We start from the raw sequence: 21,800 nt of genomic DNA on the forward strand, positions 1-21,800 counted from the left end.
AGTCTTCCAATGGTGCATCTGTTACCACTGTAACTGAGTCCACCCACCTTGCTGCTGGTTGTCTTCTCTTTTGTTCCATCTTTCCCAGCATTAGAGCCTTTTCCAGAGAGCTGGGTCTTCACATAATGTGTCCAAGTAGGATAATTTGAGCTTGGTCATTTATGCCTCAAGTGAAAATTCTGGGTTGATTTGTTCAATGATCCATTTGTTTGTTTTCTTGCTGGACATTTAACTAAGGAATAGTTAATTCTGGAGCAGACATAGTTGTAATGCAGATGATAAAGACAAAGTACTGGGAGGACATTCTCTACTGTATTTATGGAGAAGGATGTTGAAGCAAAACCACATACTAGCAAGAATCATGCAGTTATTTATAGACATAATTCTATTGCTATCATTTCCAGTATTGCTCTTACTATTTCAGCTAGAGCAAGAACGGAGAGAAGCTGAATTAAGGGACAAAAGAGAAGAAGAAGAGCGTAAAAGACAGGAAGAGCTTCGGAGGCAACAGGAAGAGCTAATTAGGAGACAAGAGGAGGAAAGGAAAAGAAGAGAAGAGGAGGAGTTAGCTCGAAGGAAACAGGTGACATATCAGATATGATCAACAAATATTATTGTTAAAAAAAGAAGCCATTTTTACAATAGTGTATGTCTGTAAGAAAGAAAGAAAAATTAGAATTTAATTTTATTCTTTCACCTTTCTACCTTATGTCAGTAAAGCCACAGGAATATCTTCACAAGGCCACTGTGAAGAATATTTTAACTATCTGGCAGATAAAGATGTTCAGATCTACTCAGAACTGAACTTTGACAGGGCAAGTCTGATTGAGGTTCCTGGGGTATGGTCTTGCAGATTTACCTGAGAGAAGTGTGATCCTGTGACTTCTGATGAAATGGACAGTCTTTCAGACTGTGAGCCCAGCCACATGTTTGTTGGATGCATACTCCTTCTGGGTTGACATGTGATGTTGGCTTATTTGAGGGAGGGGATCTCTCTGGCTTTAAAGGAGGCAGTAGTACACCCACTCCTTGAGAGGCCATTGCTGGAACCAACAATTCTGAACAATTTTTGCCCAGTCTTTCAACTTTTGTCAGGGCAGTCGGTGAAGTAACAACGCTGAGTCAAAGTTCTAACTCTAGTTCTTTATTGTTTCTACCATACACAGAATCTTACCAGATTAAAGGTTTCTTTTCTTTTTTACTTTTTTTTTCAGCATTAGAAAGTTTTTATTGTTCTTGTTGAGCACTTCACAAAATTGTAGTGAGTGTTGAAGCTAATAAAGGTTTCTTTCCTGAGCCAGATACAGAGATAACCTGACTTCTGTTTGTAATTACCTCTGTTCCCACCAGCCACTTCTGAACATTTTAAATGCTGGCTAGGCTTATAAAGGAGTATATGATTATTCAGATAAATTAATCCTAAGAATGATTCCATATAAATGCATGAACTAAGATAATTACATTTCAAAACCCATCTTTTCCAAATTTGGAGATAGAGGCCCCATCAAAAATGCAAAAAATCCACATACCCAAAATTCATTATATTAGGTACATAAAATACATACTTTAGTAGAAGAACCTGCTAATTTTCATACAGGTATCTTTTTAAAAATTGCAAATCGATGGGGAAGTATGAAATAAAAGAATCTTAGAAATAAAAGTTGAAATGAAAAATCTAAGTAAAATTGAAACTGGCTGATTTATCCATTCCTGTTCCCAACTGAGAATTATTACATACTTTCAGAATAAATATTATTCAATAAATATCATTATTACAGACTTATAGGTTGTGATAGCTTTTAAATCTTATCACAGATTATTCTAAATGATTTTTTATACAATCCCATCTGTACTGTTGCATCTGTGGACTGAAATTTTAATGATAATAATTACTGAGCAATAATTAAACTAAATCTGATCAATATTCTTGAAAATTATTGGACAGTAAACATTATTTATACCACAGTATCTTTCTTGTAACTCAAATGACTTGGTAAGGAAAATTGCTTTGTTTGTATTTTTGTTCATAGTATTTCCTGCAGCATAATTCTATATATACTTTAATTAAAGCACTAAGTTGCTCCTTAAAGTGTTTTTAATAATATCATAAATGTTAAGAACAAACTTGTATGTTTATTTCCTGTGAACATAAAAGGAAGATTTTTGGGATCCTTTCTGCAGGGCAGTTGGTAGTAATGGAGATTTTGCCGGGGTGGGGGAGGGGAGGAGTGAAGAGAGGGAAAAGTCCAGATGGTAAAAGCTTCAGGAATTGTCTTTGCCTGTTTTTTCCCCTCTTTCTTGCCATGGTTTTTTGTGAACAAGCTCTATTAAAGTTGAAGATGTTTCACAAACACTGCTTTGAAAAAGGTGTTTAGAATATCTTCCAAGAACTTAAATTTTCCAGATCTCCATAGCTTACAGTAGCTACTTTAGATGTTAAACATCTGAATCCCACAGCTGGTTTTTCTCTTTGCATTCTTAGAAAATAAATATAGAATGCTTGCAAAGTGTTTAATATTCTCAGAATAATAGAATTACGTATTAAATGGAAAAAATCCAAATATTGAAAAGCAATAATTTAATCAACATTCCAATTATCTTCTGTTTGTATTTTTTAAAGGATGTAACTAAAAACTACAACATAACCTTCTGGAAAAAATCTTATAGTCAAGCATTTTTTGTGTTCTATTTAGTTATATTCTGAATGTAATAATTACATAATAGTTACAAGGTTTCCTCTTTCCAAAAGGTAGACCAGATAGGCAGACAGAGATTTCTGATAAAATTTGTTAGCTTAAATGATGATGATGATGATCCCATAAGCTTGAATGAAGTGAACAGCAATGGTCAAAGAAGACTCATTGTACTTCTACCCATCAGCTCCTCTATCCTTAGTGCTTCTCTCTGAAGGGACCAAGTTCTTTCCTGTTGAAACATTTTGTGCAACAGGAAGACAACCAGCAGGTACTTCTGTGCCACATACTAGGGATTGAGGCATCAGGGTGGGCAGATACTGCCACAGTTATGTATTAAATATATGAATTTACAAGAAAAAAATAATCTTAGAACAGTGATATTACAATATTCAGCATATTCATGTTGCTTGTAAATTTTAAATGTATAATGCACAGGTAACATTTAAATTAAGAACCAAAACTAAAAAAAGCTAAATAAATTTAAATGGTTTTGTTTTTTGCTGACGGGAGAACAGAACTGACACCAAAGGGGAGGGGTTATTCTCTTCCCCATGTGCTGTAGTTATTCCAAGCTGTCATTAACCCTGGAAGGAAAGCTTTAATCAGCATCAGTGCTGAGAATCACATATTAGCCCTACTGCATCAGTCCAAGCCCAGAAATGATGTATAACAACACAGATTTTCAGGATCCTACAGGGTGTTCATCAGTCGAAAAGAGATTTCTGACTTCAGGTTTGACTATGAGCAACTAGATCAGGAGGATCTCTTACTCTTTTAATCATATGAACATGGTACAAATACAGAGACATGGATATACAGTCTTACTAAGTACCAGCAGTGTAGTCTAACTTTTCTTTCTGCGTACAGGAGGAAGCTCTGAGGCGGCAGCGAGAACAAGAAATTGCACTAAGGCGGCAACGAGAGGAAGAGGAACGGCAACAACAGGAAGAAGCACTTAGAAGGTTGGAAGAAAGGAGAAGAGAAGAAGAGGAAAGACGGCAGCGAGAAGAGTTGCTTCGTAAACAGGTGAAAAGAAAGATGCTGATCTGCTCAGAAAGACTAGACCTGATGATCTGTGCTTCCTTCATGACAATAGATACTTGCATGTTCCCTCCCCAGTGATGATTGAATTTTTAGTAGGCCATTATAGATGAAACAGAAGAGAGATTGTTATTTATTAAACACAAGGGTTTTTATCAATTCAAAATTGATAAATGATGACGCTACCCTGACTGTGCAAGCTTTTAAACGAGCTCTGAAAACCTGTTTCTTTCCCCTATGCTCTGGGATGTCAGGGCATGCCCATTTGGTGTGCAGTGTCTGTTCAGTTCAGGTATGCTTCTTTTCTCCCTGTTAGGTGTACTGTCATGTTTACTTTTTGTTGGTTTATTTTTTTAGGAGTTGTATCTGTTTATAAGCTTAAGTCCCCCAGAGTTAATGTGGTGGTGGGGAGTATATAACTAATTGTAAGGGCGTAATGTATTTTTGAGGACTGCTTGACTGAATTATTTGAAATTAGTTCTATTCCATTGAATAACTATGTTTTGCAGCAAGTTGCATTATTTGAAGCAGAGAATACCTACAGATCTGTGTAATCTGAAATATTTTGAAAGTAAGTATTTTAATCTAGAATTTTAGAGGGTTTGCTTTTTTCTGATCTGGAAAGGAAGAGGAGGCTGCCAAATGGGCACGTGAAGAAGAGGCCAAGCGTCAGGTAGAAGAAAACCGATTGCGCATGGAAGAAGAAGCAGCCCAGCAGCGGCAAGAAGAGGAAGAGCGGAAGCGGAAAGAGCTGGAGCTCCAACGCCAAAAAGAAATTATGAGGCAGAGGCAGCAGCAGCAGGAAGCTTTGCGTCGATTGCAGCAGCAGCAACAGCAGCAGCAACTTGCACAGATGAAGGTACCAGTACTTTCCAATGTAATTTTCTTATTGTTATCCAATTACTTCTATGAGACTAGACTAGATATTCATCCTGTTAGTTCTGCAAAATCTGTACAATCGTTGCTGGAACATGTCCTTTTGTATTTTTTTAACTGTGGAACCATAACATATATGTGTCTGACTTCAGTGAACTGCCTGTTTGCTGTTCTTTGTTTCCATTCCAGCGAAAACTTCTGTCTTCCAGATAGAAAGCTATAGCTAGAGAATAAGCCTCTTTTGAGCCAGAAAGGAAGCAGATAGTACTATTTCATTACTCCCTAATCAAAAACTTGTAGACTTGCCAAGCAGTGTGTGTTAACTCTAAATGTGGGAGAGGAAAATGAGTTTACAAGTAGTCATCACTTAATGACCATTTGTTCAGCAACTGTTTAAAGTTACAATGGTGCTGAATAAATGGTAGCTATGACCAGTCCTCGAAGTTACAGCTGTTGCAGGGCCCCCATGGTTACGTGATCAAAATTTGGGCCCTTGGCAGCCCACCCGCATTTACAACCACAGCATGCGCTTCAACTCTCCCCACCCACTTATCTCTTGCCCATCTTCTCCCTTTTGGCCACCTGCATTCTGCTGCCCCCAGCTGACCTTCACCATCTTCTGCCTCCCACTGCTGATGAGACGCTCCTGGCTGAGGCAGCTGCTGGTCCTTAGTGAACCTTCCAAGGTGTCACGAAGGGCCAGTAGCAGCAGGAGGAAGAGGACAACAGAGGTCAGCTAGGGGCGGCGGGGCAGCATGGGTAGGTGGCAGTGGCAGAATGCAGGATGGCTAAAAAGGCAGAGATGGGTGAGAGGAGTTGAAGCAGAGGCAAGCACATCAGAGCAGCAGAGCCTCATCTGCCAAAGGCAGCTCACTGGGCCCAGATGGGGAGGAGGCAGCGGGACGGAGCTGGCAGTTTGCGCAGGGCAGGAGAAGCGTGAGGTCCTTGCCTAACGATGGCATTGTCCTTGCCTAACGATCGCAGCCAGGACTATTGGAGCCGCCGTCTCTAAGCAACGTGATCATGTGATGTTTTGCCTTATGACCGCTTCACTTAGCAACCAAAATTCTGGTCCCAATTAGGATTGCTAAGCAAGGACTACCTGTACAACATTTAGAATAACCGCAGCAGTGGGTTTTAATGCCACCATGCTTGCTTCTCTTTAATGCTTGCTTCTCTGTAAGAAGCAGAAACTGAATAGTTCATGGTAAAGATGCAAAGCTATATAATTCACATCATGTAATTATTTTAAAGACAGAGTGTAATTCTTTTCTGACTCAAAATCTGTACTACTCTTGATCAGCAAAGAAATGTACAACTCCACCAAATATATATTTGTGTATAATAAGCAATGTTGTATTTTCAGGTACTATACTAAGGCCAGTTCTTTTGATGTGTGGTCTTTCAGGGTTATTCCACATGGCAAACCACTTCACATTTAATCATTCTAGATAAAAAGTTCACCCAAAGGCTCTGTCTCATTAATACTTCTATGGTCTCTTCATCTTACTTTTGTTAATGCATCTTTCATGGTTTCCCCTTCTGAACTGTTGGTTCTTTAGCTGTTTTCCTTCTCTTCTTTTGATGGGATATTTAAGCTGAATAAAATCCATTTATTTTACAAACACATCTCTGTGCCTGAACCTTTGAATCTGAACCTTACTACTGTAGAAATTATTTCTCTTTGTTGGTAATATAACATTCATATTGAGCTTCAAGCTTGGGTGTCTGACAGAAAAGATTGCAACTCTAAAGCAGAAGGGAGGATTAATCAAATTGTGGTTAATTTAGTACCAGCAGCCTTGTTGTTCCTCTTTCCGTATTCATCACATTTTTGATGTATTTCTTGTCTCTGTTGTACATCTGCTGTGTACATTTGCTCCTAGCTCCCTTCTTCTTCAACATGGGGTCAACAATCCAGTTCCAGAGCTTGTCAGTCACAGACAACATTATCATTAGCAGAAATCCAAAAGCTTGAAGAAGAGAGAGAGAAACAGCTTCGAGAAGAGGTAAATGTTATAGTTTCAAACAACAGGTTTGGATAGCTGCTGGGAGAGAACTTTGACATTTGTTTTCTTGAGCCTGGGATGTGCATAGGGAAAGACATCACTATTTGATTCTATTCTTTTCTGCTTCTGTTGCTTGCAAATATGAGTTTTGGGTACTGGAGGGCACTCTTGTTATATTTTTCAGTCATGTTTTGCATTGACTCTCTTCTAGCAAAGGCGTCAGCAACGTGAACTAATGAAAGTTCTCCAGCAGCAACAGCAGCAGCAGCAACAAAAACTGTCTGGTTGGGGAAATGTTGCCAAATCTGCCGGCACTACAAAATCTCTCTTGGAAATACAGCAGGAAGAGGCAAGGCAGATGCAGAAGCAGCACCAGCACCAGCAGCAGCAGAGCAGATCCCGCAGCACTACAGTGAGTAGCTCCTAAATTTTAATTTTTATAATTTGTCATTGAAGTCAGGACAGATTTAAATACTTAGTGTTTCCTTGTGTTTGAAAATAGTGAACAGCATCATCCTTTTTTTGTTCCCCAGCAACATTCAAATCTGCACACCAGCATTGGCAATTCAGTATGGGGCTCTCTAAGCACAAATCCTAGCAGCCAGTGGGCATCAGATCTTGTCAGTAGTATTTGGAGTAATGCTGATACAAAAAATTCAAACATGGGATTCTGGGATGATGCAGTCAAAGAAGTTGGCCCTCGTAATGCAACTAATAAAAACAAGAGCAATGCTAGCATCAGGTAAGAATGTATGTGATTGAACTTTCCTTTCTTCTGTTAGACAATGCCCAAGCATTTCGTATAAGTTGTTAATAGTGGATGAAAGTTTTCCATCAAACTGTAGCACAGCCAAGATTGCTTACTTCATCATACTTTAGGTTAGCTGGTATAAGATCAAGCAGGTATAGGTAGCTGGTATAAGTATTAAGCAGGATGAAAGGCCACTACATGCAGTGGGCTATCCACCCTTGTCCTAAGAACTCCTAGAGTGATACGTGCATTTCCAAGAGCTCAGTCCAGCTCTTTCCTGTGGCTGCAGCCAGCATGGCACTCGTTTTACTTTACTTTTACTTTACTTCTTACTCAAAACATTTGTATAGCCGCCCATCTTAATACCAAACTCTGTGTGGCTTACAACCCACTTCAGCACATATGTTGGGTCCAAACATATCCAGAATGATGCATTCAGGGCAAGGCTTCTGCCATGGCCATCTCTAAGAGACATCTGTTTTTCAGGATGGGAGGGTGGAAGGTAGCAGTCACTGAACAGGCAGGGGGAAGGATAGCCCAGCCCAGTATGGAGTCAAGTATGAGTAGAACAAATGGATAGATAGGAAACAGTAAGTCCAGCTGGCCGTACCTCTTAAGTTTATATTTCATTGTGGATCCATATTTGGGTTTCTTAGATAATTGATGGGTTGCTGGAGTTTTCTGGTCTTTAAACTTGCATACTTGCATACCTCTTCCTCATATTCTGCAGTGATAGTGTTTTTCTGTGTCCCAGTAAATCTATAGGTGTTACAAGCAGGCATAATAAGAAGGTAGAAGAAGAAGAAAAGTTGTTGAAGTTGTTTCAGGGAGTTAATAAACCTCAGGATGGATTCACTCAGTGGTGTGAACAAATGCTTCATGCACTCAACACAGCTAACAACTTGGATGGTAAGCAGTAGTAAAAAGTACAAGCATCTTAGAATGTATACCATGCATGCTACCACATGTGACAAGAAACCACATCCTAATTGCATTGTAAGTCCATGATACTGTTTTGCAGTACAAATAAAAACAGGAAAATTGTAGAAGATCTAATATTCACTTCTCAGTATTCTTGAGGAGCGGATATATAAATTGTGATGCATAATACAGTTTATATGTTTGAATTGTAGATCTTAGCATTGGGTAAAAAGGACTTTCTGGTAAGCAGTTTTGGGTAATGAAAGAAAAAGTTTGGGAAGCACTGACTTACATCACTGCTGAAAAGTTGAATGAGTAGGAGTAGCCAGCTAGGAGGCCCTCTAAGACTGTTGTTTTGATTAACAAGTAAATTCTTTATTATATAACTCAGTGACTATAGGAGACAGTTTTTGTTTTTTTTATTTTTCTGCAGGCAACAGTAATTTTGTTTTACATAAAGTTTTTAAGGAAGTTTATCATATAGTTGAGACTGGAAAACTCTTGTCCATGTACTTTACATTCTTTACATATATATCACAATTCATCTCCCTGCTTGTTCTAGTTCCCACATTTGTTTCTTTCCTGAAAGAAGTGGAGTCTCCTTATGAGGTTCATGATTACATCAGAGCTTATCTTGGGGACACCCCCGAAGCCAAGGAATTTGCCAAGCAGTTTCTTGAGCGCCGTGCCAAACAAAAAGCCAACCAACAACGGCAGCAGCAGGTTCATATTTCTGTCTTTGGGGAATAGTTGCAAATCAGCAGTAAGCATTATTGTGGGAGAGAAAAATGCCTCAAATGGATGTGGAATTGTTCTTAAAAGGAGGGCATATTTGACACTGTGCTAATATAGATGCTATTAATCGTGAAGCTTTCCTTAAAACTGTATGCAGATAAAAAGGAAATGGAGTAAAGCAGGGTTGTATGGAAAATGTCTATCAGTTAACTGATAGAATAAGAAAGTATGTTCAGATGCATTCCTACAATAGGGAGAATGATTTTTAGGCAAGTACACATTTTTACCTTAAAATTCTTTATGTTCCAGGATTCTGTATGGGGGATGAACCATAGTTCTTTGCATACAGTCTTTCAAACTAATCAGAGCAACAACCAGCAGTCCAGCTTTGAAGCAGTGCAGAGTGGAAAAAAGAAGAAGAAACAAAAAATGGTTCGTGCAGATCCCAGCTTGTTAGGTAAGTTTTAGAACCTCAAATAGAATTTGTTTGGTGTAACATTGAGGTGCCTTCAAGTCAGTCTTGACTCCTGGCAACTGCCTGGACTAGTCCCTGCAGTATTTTTGGCTAGATTTTGGAAGTGGTTTGCCATTGCCTGCTTCCTGGGGCTGAGAGAGAGTGACTGGTCCAAGGTCACCCAGCTGGCTTCGTGCCTAAGGCAGAACTAGAACTCACGGTCTCCCAGTTTCTAGCCTGATGCCTTAATCACTATACCAGACTGGTCTTCTGGGTGTGACATCCTTGTTCTAAATATCTTGCACATTTTTCTGCAATAAACCAGAAATTTAATACGGTATGTTAAATAAATGGAGTCCTACTCCCACAGGGAAATAGAAACTAAGATTAAAGGCTTGGTAATAACTAAATGTTTTTTCTCCTCTTGGGATTGCAACTTGATTTAGCTGTTGCCTAGTCAGCACCCTTCCAGTCCCCAGGGTTTGCCCCATAGGTTATTTTATTACTTCTGCCCTCAGAAGTATGCAAGAAAGTAAGCTGCTAAAGTTTTAGGTACGTATCTGTGCATTTAAACTTCATATATTCCATTCTCTTAATTTGTTAGATTCCTAGGGAACAGTAGGTAGTGTGTATGTACAGTATTTTCTTATAAAATATGAGATTACAGAGACAATTCTTCAATAATATTTTTATTGTATGAATCATTGTTTTTAAAGTACTGGATTGATATACTAGAAAGTTTTTCCTTAACTACTGTCTGTAATCTTGCATGACTGTTAAATGACCTGTAAATTGGGAAGTATGGAACATAATCCATCTGTGAACTGATAAACTCCAATCTGTCTTTTTCAGGTTTCTCAGTCAATGCTTCATCAGAACGGCTCAATATGGGAGAAATAGAGACTTTGGATGACTACTGAATAAATGCAACTCGCCTGGCTTTTCCTGTGTCTGTTAACCATGCATTCTCCACTGCTGGACAGAGTCCTTTCTCTTCACTGCAGTCATCTTTGCCTTGCAAATGGATCACAGAATCAATCATCTCAGGCTATTGTTTCTAGCTTCAACAAATCCTTTCTGCCCAGGATTGCACAGCCACCTTCATTTATATTGGTCTTTGGTTTTTCTACTGGGTAGGCAGAAAAGAAGATTTATTCAAGAGGCTGAATTCAAAGCACTGTGAGTGATTTCTTCTCCCAAGCTATTTGGAAAGCCATCTGGAGGTCTACATATAGTAGCTTCCTTCCCTTCTGCCATCACTCTCACAACAGTAAGCCAGTGCAATCATGGTGGAGAGCTCATGGTTAACAGATGTCATTCAGAACCAAAATGCCATGCAGATTCTGACTTCCATGCCTTCCAGTTTCAGGAGGTGCATTCATAAGCTAACTGTAAAACTGCCAAAAGCAGAAGATTGTTGTGGTGGGCAGCATTCAGCTTGGATTGGTCTGGCATTGCACATCCCAGTCAGCCTATCTTCAGCACATTGCATTTGGGGAAGCTTAAGTCTGTCTTCATTGAGTGGTGATGTCAAAGCTACCTGAGTTCAGGCTTCAGCACATCCAGCCTTCTTGAACAACTGGGGACTCAAGTTGTGGGAGGAGGCACTTCAGGCTGAATTTCTCCTGTAATTCTCTTTCCTCCATAGTGATTGGGCCAGTTATTTTGGACCCTTCTGCTATGAATTTGTCTCGTTTCAGAGACACATAGGATCTTTACCACATGTATCTTCATCAGTTGGCTTTGTATGAGAATTTGACACTACCTTTGGAACATGAAATGTAGCCAGATGAAATCTGGCTACATATGATGGTGATTCAGGATTTTGTAAGTTCTGCAGCAGCATTACGCCAAGGAACAGGGAGCTGTCGCCTTCAAAGTGAAATAAATGAGACAAGGAATTTGAGCATTGGCAGCGTCTGTGTTTGTAAAAAAAAAAAAAAATCACATGAATAAAATTCAGTGTGCTGGTCTTTGTTACATAGTACACTCTTCCATTACTTTCCCTGTGCCCATATTCATGTCATCCATCTTCTCCCGTTCATATTCCAGAACTCAGCGCACTTGGTTTTAGGCACACCCCCCTCGGCCCCTACTCCAGTCTCCCACTTGCGCAGGGAAGTTGCTGCATGAAGATTTTTTTCTGTCATCACCTGAAGAAAACATCTGAAGTTGCTTCTGGATAGTTTACTTTAAATTTTATTTCAGTTGATTTTCTTTCACCCCTTCTCCTTCTCTTCCTTCCAAATGCCAATTTGTACACTAACTATATAGAGGTGAGTGCAAACTTGTATATAGTTTTGGATCTACTAGCACAGAGAAGCCTGTCACAAATCTTGTCTCCTGCTCTCCATTACTTTGTAAACTCATGAAGCGGGGAGAGGGGGTAGTTAATGTTTACAACAGATCTTTACATTCTCTCTGAACTCATCATAGTAGGAGGGTAAAAAGCAAGAACTTAAAAAAATAAAACCTGGTTGTATTACTCTTGAGCACATATTGTTTGCTTTTGTCAAAGCCAGCTTTGGCAATCTTTTGTGGTGCTGAGCGTAGCCTTGAAGCGCTACCAATACCTGTTTCCTCAATTAACAAGCAAGTACACAGGAGCTGGAGAGACAGCAGTTGCTTTATTTTGTAGTCCTAGAGGAATGTTGCTGGTTTTTCTACTTGATAATTTTAGAGGTGGAAATAAACATCAAGGCTGCAAATGTTTGACAAAGATTCACTCTTCTTCCATTTGAAGACATTCACTTACTCATACTCTTGTTTTGTTTATGCAAGAGGACCAAGTCTGGGCAGTTCTTTTTACAGCTGTAAACATGTAGAATAGAGACCTTAATATGCCCAGTGTGATCAAAACAGCAAGTACTGTATCAGCTTTTTTTCAAACAAAAAAAGGGGGGGGGGCTCTCTAAATCTAAAATATGCTGTCTTTTGGGAACAGATGATTTTATGTGACTCTTAAATGTAGACATAAGCAGCAGCTTAACACTTTTTTTGTGCTAGATTTCATTGGCTGTTTTGGAATGAGTTGAGGAAATTAATAAAATCAGATTGATATCAAACTTCATATAAAACATTTTAGAATTCCCACTTACCTTTCCTTCCTCTGAGTTATTGTAACCGAGTATCTTTTTGATAGAGCCTTATAGAACAGTTCTGTACATCTCATCTCAGAAGTAGGTCTTACTGAATTTAGACTTTCTCCCAAATAACTCTTTTAGAATTGCAGCTGAAATAATCTCTTCCATATAAGTTCCAATTTTTTAAAGTGAGTTATGTAAATAAATTATGTAAATAGGGATATAGTCCTGCTCTTGGACCAGTTTGCTAGTCAAAGAACTTGCATACAAATAATTCTGAGCATATAAGAAGCCATTTCCAAATTGGATTCATTTTAGTAAAAACTGGGCATGGATAGCTCAGGAAACAACTGCCTTATTCGAAGGCCTTTTTTTTTTTGTATAACGTAATTCATGGAGAGACAGATGACAGATTGAAATCTCTAAATAGAACTCTATTGATTTGCATTCAATTGGCAAAGATCTCAGACTTAAATCAGATAGAATAGACTGGTACCTATCTGTACAAGTCATTCCACTGTGTGAACCCATGGAATCCAGTAAGCAATTGGCTCTTTCCTTTGAGCCATCATTTGTAGTTGGTGATCTCAGGATTCTGGTAAAAATGGATTTTTGCAACTTGAGCTGTAATGGTTGGGACTGTCGTAAGCTGTTTTTTTTTATTAGAAGCTTTTCAAGTAGCTTGGACAGATTTTAATATTTAAACGCAACTCTCCTCTGCAGAGTTAACACTGATGGTGACAATGATCCAAACACAGTTCTTCATGCCTAGTACCTTAATGTACTGATCATCACGCAAGGATAAACTGAGCTTTCTCCCTGAACAAGGATAAACTGAGCTTTGAACTAAAACCCTCTAGAATAAACGTGAAGTTTGATACAACTGTTAAGTAGGATTTCAGTTACTGTGTTCAGTGGTGCTGGGTCATATAAATAGTTTTAGTGTAGCTCATTTCAGAAGTGTTACCTTGCTGCAAAAGGGAATAATGCTCCAGATCACAGATGTTCAGATGATGGTATTGCAGGCTGTACTGTGACCTTTACTGCTAATGGTTTGTGATTGTGTGTATATGTACATGCATGGATAATTAGATGGTAACAACTCTTGGTGCCTGTCACTTGATAAGCAGGACATCGAGGTGATTATAGATGAGCGTTCAACATGCAGTTCCTTACCCATGCTTTTTAGAATATTATAATTTATTTTTACTTTATAAGTCACTTTGAATTTATGCCAATATAGCAAATAAGTTTATATATTACCTTTTCAAAAAATCAGTTCACCAGATTGTCATACGCACAGCAGTGGCAGGCTATGCTAGGTTAATTGTTGTCTATCTCTGTGTTGCCAGGTAATAAGCAAAATCTTTTCACATTTTTCCAACTATGGTCAGGTGTGAATAAAAGTGAGCAATTGCCAAAGGAATGAATACGGCAGTTAGGGAAGTGGAAAATTTTTATTTTAGCCATTTCAGGACTGAAACTTTGTGAGTTCACAACAGACTCTCTTGAGCATTTTGGAAGTGTTTCAAACCCAAAGCACTTCCAAAATGCTTGAAACAGTAGTTTTACATATGAAATGGAAAAGTCTGCAGTTTCACATGCAAATAGTTTGAATCAAAACAGTTTGTGTGAACCAAGTTGTAGAGAGAATCTTTTGCCTTGGATTTCAGACTGACTACAAAAATACAGTAAAGTTTTTCCTCGCAAAAGTTACCAGGCTTTTATATGTATACCAGTGTAAATTACCACTCAGCAAGTGGTAATCTGAATTTATTTGAAGATAATCTTCAAGTAGTGATTTATCGAACTGCCAACCTAGCAGTTTGAAAACATGCAAATGTGAGTAGATGAATAGGTACCGCTTCAGCGGGCAGGTAACGGCGTTCGGTGTAGTCATGCTGGCCACATGACCACGGAAGTGTCTACGGACAAACGCCGGCTCTTCGGCTTTGAAACAGAGATGAGCACCGCCCCCTAGAGTCGGACACGACTGGACTTAATGTCAAGGGAAACCTTTATCACTTGGCAATTAGTGTAGGAGATTGGGTATTGAGCTAGGGCTGAGATGCAAAATTGGCAAGGGAAAGAGGAAACCATGTCTACCATCCTGAAATCTATGAAGAAATGGCAAGATAGGGATTACTAAAACTATAACTAGGTCAAGTTCCCATTTCTATTATTACTCACTTTACTTTTGTTATAAAACAAAATCATTGATCTTTTATAGGAATAAATAGTGTAACATTTATTTAAAAGCTACCATTGTGCCTCTATATAGCAATTTAGAACAATCCACTTTTCAAAACTAAATTCTATAAACTGAAGTCAGATCAAGACTGCATATTGGCTGTTAAAATAATTTTTCATACTTTAATAAAAAATAAAGCTGGAATGAAACAATGTTACGTGAACAATGCATACTTTTTCCAGTAAAATGGGCTGAACAAAAATAATTTTACTATTGTTTGGATGTAAATTTTAGGGCTGGTTCATTGCTGCAAATAATTTCCAAGTGCCTGATCCTCTAAGAGCTCATGTAAGTAGGTATCCTGCAGTGATTTTCTTCCTAATGAAAATTTGACTTCTACCTCTGATTTCTTCAAAAATACTTCCTGATACATATTTGAACATAGGGGATCTTTTTTTTTCCAGGCACTGAATATTTCTGGAACAATCAAATATCCCCTCACCATTAATATGATTCTTTCTGGTTAAAGAATTTAGGAGTGGTTACCCCTTAGTGAACAGGAAACTGCCTTTCACAAAAGGCCCAGAATTTAAATCAGAGGACAGTTAATAAATATGGACCAGATATCTGAACCTGGAATATATTTTAAACCCAATCTGCATTACTAGATTATGTTGAATTCAGGAACTTCTAACATGTTACTTTAAATGTTATGATTGCCATCCTTCTGTTCTCCACACTCACAGTACACCCTATGCAAACATGTGCCTATTTTAGGTATAGAACTTTTCATGAATAGTGTTATTCATTGCTGTCCTAAACTTAAGATGTGTAGTCCAGTTACTGGAAGCCTAGTGCAGCCTTTGGGGTTTTGCTGCTAACTGCCAATTAATGTATGTCTTACTCTGCTGGGGGAGGATTGAGTTTCCAAGGGCCAACTGTAGAACTTGGGGGTGGAGAAATAAGACAAAATTGTTAGAAGGTGAAACTGCCTTCTGGCTTAAGGCAGTTAGTCCAATTCTGCATGTGTAAATGAGGCTGCAGAGTATTTGCAGTTCTGCATATGTGTATGTCTACATGTGTAGAGATTTGAGAGCTGACTGGACAAGGTTTTGATTTGGCTTCAGCAGGCTGATTCCTGATTAAGGTTTTAGAGAGTTTGAGCATTCCCAGAAGCATCTCATTTTTTGAAGAGGCAATGCCCCACACCAAGATATTTCATCTCATCCTACTGACTCTGTCTGGAGCCCTGATTCCTTCTGTAACAACTGGTAAGTTGAATTCTTTCTGGCCAACATTATAGTACAGGTAACTTTTTTTTCCCTTTTCCTGTGCACTGCCAGGATTCTAAATTTCTTTTCCAGAAAGGCAGTATATAGACAACAACTTACAATAATAAAAATGTGGATAAGGTTAAAATTTACATGTGCAGGAGAGCAAGGTTGTGTAGCTAGTTTTAGTTTGGTCAGCTGGAACATAATTTGGCTTTTAAGCCTTGATGAAGAGACTGTGGCTGTGTGGAACCCCTGCTTCAATCTTTATTGATAGAGTTAACGGGTGTATAGAGAAAAAGCCATCATATAAGCATGGGAAATGGTTTTGACTAGAGAATTTTACATACAGGAATTATCCACATTTTTAATGGAAGTTTCTAGTTCTTTACCTGTGGAGAGTGGTAGTGTTTTCTGAACCCTCAAAATTGAGCCAAGTGTTGGAGTAAGATGTATGATCCACATGCAGGTTTCTGTGGCATTCCTGGGTTTTTTCTCTCCACATGGTTAGCAGAAGGAATTATGAGAAGTAGACATATTCCAAGATGCTTAGTTTGAATAATAGACTGCAGAACTAATTTGTGGATGGGTTAGTTTCTCCCATTTGCTCAGTACTGTGAAAGTTACAGTTCAAGTATCAGATTCAATATTATAAGAATATGTAGGAACAGGTATTACTGTGAAAAACGTTAAGTGTAGAAGTGTGTGTGTGTGTGTATATACACACACACGTATACGTATACATATACACACATACCCATATCCATATTCATATCCATTTATTCCTGGAAAAGAAATGCAGAATGCTGGGGATAGATAGGGAAGGGGAAAAAAGTAATTTTGGCTATAATGTTGGCCAGCTAACTGAATTTAACGGTTGGCTGAACAGGATCCACATTCAGATAACACAGTCATGTATGGAGAAATAATGGGCACTCTTAATGCTTGCTCTGTCTCTTGTTTCTCATTTGAAGTAGTTCTCGGAGATTTCAGACAAAAATATTTTCTAGCACTGATGCTTGTGTTTTGTTTACCTGGATTATTTTGGTGGAATCACACCTGGATTCTTTAGATAAAAGAATATGTATTGTACCACTGAACTATAGTCCCTTGCTGCTTGTGTACTAGAGAAGAATTTTGGTGCAGACTCTGGTTTCAGGGTTCTCAATCTAGTGCAAAATATATAGGCTGTGCTGATATTTCTGGAAATGTTGCAGCTACAAGTATAAGTGGGAAAAGAATATGGAAGAGTTTCCAGAATATCATAGTAAATATATATTAATAGAGGTATCTTTTTTTTTCATTTGGATTCAAAGCTCTGCAGGCGTTGAACTGCTCAATTTCTTATTGAGCATTGCACATTTGTCTTATTACTATTAGGACTCTGTATTTAAGAAGTTGTTGGACGTGTTGCTATTAAACAAAGAAGGCTATGATCTCTATTTTTCACTTAGGGAATTAAGTACACAAAAGAAATCTCAGCTCTGTAAGATTATGACATTTCATTTTTTAAAACAAAGTTGTTTGCAAAACATTAAATATTTGATAATGAATGGGAGTGCTTTTCTTTCAATGAAATGAAATTTAGAAGACACTCAAGAAGAATAGAACTTTGTTGTTCTTGTTAAGGAAAGGCACTCTGAATCATTCTCAACTTCTGGTGAACACAAGGAAAATAGTCATGAAATTTCTTCACAACAATATGGACATGGTTTGCCATTGCCTTCGTTCAGGATGCCTTTTGACTTCCTAATTTAGCCTACAGCCTTGGTATTTACTGGTGGTCTTCTGTCCAAGTAGAAGACCTTTCTTAGCTTCCAAACCCAATTAAGATCAACCAGGAGTTGGAAACCTGTAATAAAAAGTATCTTGTCAAATGCTATGCTGAAATATGTGTAAAGGATCTCCATAATCTGCAAAAGAAATTGTCTAAGGAAAAACAGATAAAGCTAATCTGGCACTTGTTGGTTTTTACAAATGTGGGTTAAATTCTGGCAATCCACTGCCTTGCTTTCAAGATGCTTACACTGATCTCTCTATGATCTGCTCTAGAATTTTTCCTGTATGCTGTAGGTTCTAATATAGGTCTCATGTACATGCTTTTAATACTGAGTGATTCCACTGTTAAATGGAAAATCCTTCTATTTGCAGGGGAATGAATTATCTGTCTGCAGTTTTTCTGTTTTGTTTTTTTCAGGCAGCATTGGAATATAGTAATGTAATTAGCGTGCATTTACCAACTGGTTCTTTTTAACTAATTTTAATTCATGTGTACTTGCCACTGAAGCATGCAACCTCACAAGTGCACATCTGCATGGAGTTCTGAACAATGATCAGTAATAATGATCAGTAATAACGATCAGTGATAATTAGGTTATATAGTTATATGCATGATGGAGAGTACTTCTTTGCCCATTGTGTTTTGGATTTTTTTAAAATAAAGTTTTCCAACTTGCTTCTGGGGGGCAGGGGGGAATGATGCCAAGCCCAAACAGAGTGATGAAAAGGGCAGGGCCAGCATGGCGGTATGCCTAGATGCGCATTATAGACAGGTTTCTTGTAAACAAGTTTTGTTTAACTTTCAGGAGAGCCATGGCACTCTCTGCAGGCCCTGGACTGAGGGTTACACCACAGACTTCCCTTGTGCCTCTGAAAAAGGGCTTCTTTCATCCACACACTGGCCACATGCCCATGGCAGCTACCTGAATCCAGACAGCCCCCTGTTGGTTTCCAAGAGCGCTTTGGTCCCTGCTTTTCTCTGTTGATCGCTCAGACTTTCTGTAGCAGAGTCCTCCAAACTGAGGCAGGAGATATTCAAGTCAGCCCCAAAGGAGAAATGGAGGCAGTTGAGTCAAGCATCTGTGCAGTTTTTTCCCTTCCTCAGTCATGCACATGTAAAAATCAGGCAAATAATAAAATAGTATTGGAATAATCTACTTTCTTTGGGCTAATAGAGACTTAGTTCCACAGTTGCCTTGAGGTAAGTGGGCTTAGTGCTACATAAAAATGCTTAACCATGTGCAGAGGGTTGTATTCTTGATTCTGAGAAGACACAATCCCAATTCCCATCCTGCCCTTCTAAGATTAAGGAGGAAAGATTTGCTGGACCAAAAGCTGACTCTTGATTCTTTGCATATTTAGTAAACCTATTATTCAAAACAAATAGATCTTTTTCCTAATTATCATAGCCACCTTTCCCAGTATCAATAAATCTGAAGAAAGCTAAAGGCAATTCAAAGAAAAGGCACTCTGCATTGAAACAGTATTACTGTGATTTTTTTTTAATCCATTCAATTGTGTCCGATTCTTGGAGACTGCCTGGACAAGTCCCTGCAATTTCCTTGCCAAAGCTTTTCAGAAGTGGTTTGCCCTTGCCTTCTTCCTAGGGGTGAGAGAGGGTGACTGGCCCAAAGTCGCCCAGCTGGCTTTATGCCTAAGGCAGACTAGAGCTCCCGGCCTCCCGGTTTCTAGCCTGGCACCTTAATCACTACACCAAACTGGCGCTCATTAATGTGGCAGTTACTTCAAATTCCTGCCTAACGCTCAGGTGAGGGGGCAATCCGATATTCTGCTTCCAGTGATTGTTGAAGCCAGCCCTGCAGGGTGAAGCAGGTAGCTTCAAACAACATTGGAGATGCGGGGGCGGGGGGAGAGCACATATTTGCTATGTTAGCACACCATTTGACTGAAACAGCTGCTTCACCCTGAAAGGGAGAATATTAAATAACTGGTGATTAATTTACTGTAAAAAAGAGAGGAAGAAGGGGTTGTAGAAATTTGTTCCACAGACCCTCCCAAACACACCATGGTTGAGGGGGCCAGGGCACCATCTTGCTTCTTCAGCTTCAATTTCTTCAGAATGCAATGCTAAGAAAGCGACAAAGAGGCCATTTCTGAAGCGTTTGTGAATGCTACAGAACTGCAAGTTGTGAGAAGGGGTGTGAGGTACAGGAGTTGCTCATATATAAATTCATTTAATTTCATTGTGCAGTAAATGGGGTGGTGATCTCTGTAAGTGGTTGGGGAGGGTCTAGGTCATTTTATGAAGTGAGGGGGGGAGAGATTTTTATGGAGAGGAGATTAAGCCAAACAAAGGTTTGTCTACTTAAAAAACAACTGGGAAATCATGCTACCTTTTTAAAATTTGGGGGGACAGAATGTAGGAACAATTATATCCTATCTGAAGTTCATTAAATAAATTTTGTGAATCACTTTCATGAAGTAGTTTAAGCTTGTAATTAGATCCAGATGAAACAAAATAAAATGGTTAGACATCTGTCCCTATTAACGGAGACATTTTCAAGAAAATCTGCAGTCTTCTTTATCCCAAGATAAACTTCTTTATACAGCTCCTTCGTATTTATATTAGATGGAAAACAGAAGATTACCTGTCTGAAATTTGAGTTGATGTCTTTCAGTTCTTCTAAAACTGTTCAGTCTCCTGAAAGCATTTTACAGTTTTTCAGATGCAGTGTTGAGGGTGGAGATTGGTGATGAGCTACATACAAGCAGAGGAACAGGGCCTCTTGGCTCGGTGCTGCTCTCCCATGCACAGAACATGCGTTTCAAAGACACGTTCTTGGAATGAGTCTTCTAGCCTTTGGGCTAGCCAAAATAGCGTTAGCTTTGTGTACCATGAAAATGGCCAGCTGAACACAATAAATGCTATAATTAACTGGGGGGCGGGGTTAATAAAAATATAGCCACTTTCTTCTTCACTGCTTCTTGCTTGCTTGCTTTCTTGCTGGCATTGCTTGCGTGCTTGCTTTGACATGGAAGTACCTGTGCTTTCCATTTATTGGCTAGGGACTCAAAGGCAGGTTGGTATTTTCTGAATCCATGAATAAAAAATAGCTTGTATATCTTTACATAAGAACAGCATGTTTTTACCCAGTCTACATTATTCAGATGGCTGTAAAAATCTCTCCCTAATCATACATTCAGCAGAATCTGCCAAGGCCGTCTGTTTTTTAACAATGCAGACCATTGAATAAAAATTTCCTCCAAAGGCTAAAGACAGCAATTGGGGATTATCAGAATTTACCACTTATTTGTCATATTTGGAATCTTTAAAGGGATGGAGATGGCCAATTCAGTATCATAATTTTCATACCTGCCAACATTTCAGAATCAGAAAGGACCTGATTCAAGGTGCCCTGCACAGCACAATGAAGTCGTTTTGCTCCTGCCTTTTCTTCCAAGACAGTATTATCTCTCTCAGAACCTAATGGGATAATCTTTATGGGTGGGGTTTTGTTTTGTTTTGTTTTTTGTGCCTTCTAGTCATTATTGACTCTTGGTGCTGCCTGAACAAGTTCACAAGACATCCCATTTTCTTGGCAAGATTTTCAAAAATGATTTTACCATTTCCTTCTTCCGAGGGCTGAAAGAGTGGCCCAAATTCATCCAGTTGTGCCTAAAGCCGGATTAGAACTCACAGTCTCCTAATTTCTAATCCAGTTTCTTTAATCAGTACACCAAACTAGTTCTCAACTTTGTACAGGCCCAATCAAACAAGGCATCCAAATGACTGTTTCTTTAAGTTTCCTTCATTAAGTTTCATGAGAAGTTTTTACAATTCAATTCTGGAAATATTTCAAGGGCCACATACCAATTTTGATTAAGTGGATAGAGCAGATAATATGGTTGTCAGATTAATCCCTGTTTGTTTGCTTAGAAGTAAACAGGAGCATCAGTTGAATCAAAGCAAATATGGTGGAGAAATATACCAACAGATCAAAGGAACACCCATGGGATCACCAATTTCAGGAC

At 38.7% G+C, this 21,800-nt stretch overlaps 1 protein-coding gene across 6 annotated transcripts in view; it reads left to right on the forward strand.

Annotated features, from left to right (window-relative positions):
• The window catches only part of GIGYF2 (GRB10 interacting GYF protein 2), a 97,997-nt gene extending 86,608 nt beyond the window's left edge, over positions 1–11,389 (forward strand). For all 6 annotated transcript variants that reach the window (XM_063306882.1, XM_063306884.1, XM_063306885.1 and 3 more), the window contains 10 exons: positions 425–583; positions 3,564–3,722; positions 4,363–4,596; positions 6,500–6,622; positions 6,834–7,034; positions 7,156–7,364; positions 8,128–8,282; positions 8,857–9,017; positions 9,339–9,486; positions 10,336–11,389. In XM_063306882.1, the coding sequence (XP_063162952.1) occupies positions 425–583; positions 3,564–3,722; positions 4,363–4,596; positions 6,500–6,622; positions 6,834–7,034; positions 7,156–7,364; positions 8,128–8,282; positions 8,857–9,017; positions 9,339–9,486; positions 10,336–10,403 (1,617 nt within the window). In that variant the 3' untranslated portion in view covers positions 10,404–11,389. The remainder of the gene's footprint in view (positions 1–424; positions 584–3,563; positions 3,723–4,362; positions 4,597–6,499; positions 6,623–6,833; positions 7,035–7,155; positions 7,365–8,127; positions 8,283–8,856; positions 9,018–9,338; positions 9,487–10,335) is intronic.
• The last annotated feature ends 10,411 nt before the right edge of the window (positions 11,390–21,800 follow it).

Source organism: Candoia aspera, chromosome 6 (genome assembly GCF_035149785.1).
Source record: "Candoia aspera isolate rCanAsp1 chromosome 6, rCanAsp1.hap2, whole genome shotgun sequence".
NCBI lineage: Eukaryota > Metazoa > Chordata > Lepidosauria > Squamata > Boidae > Candoia > Candoia aspera.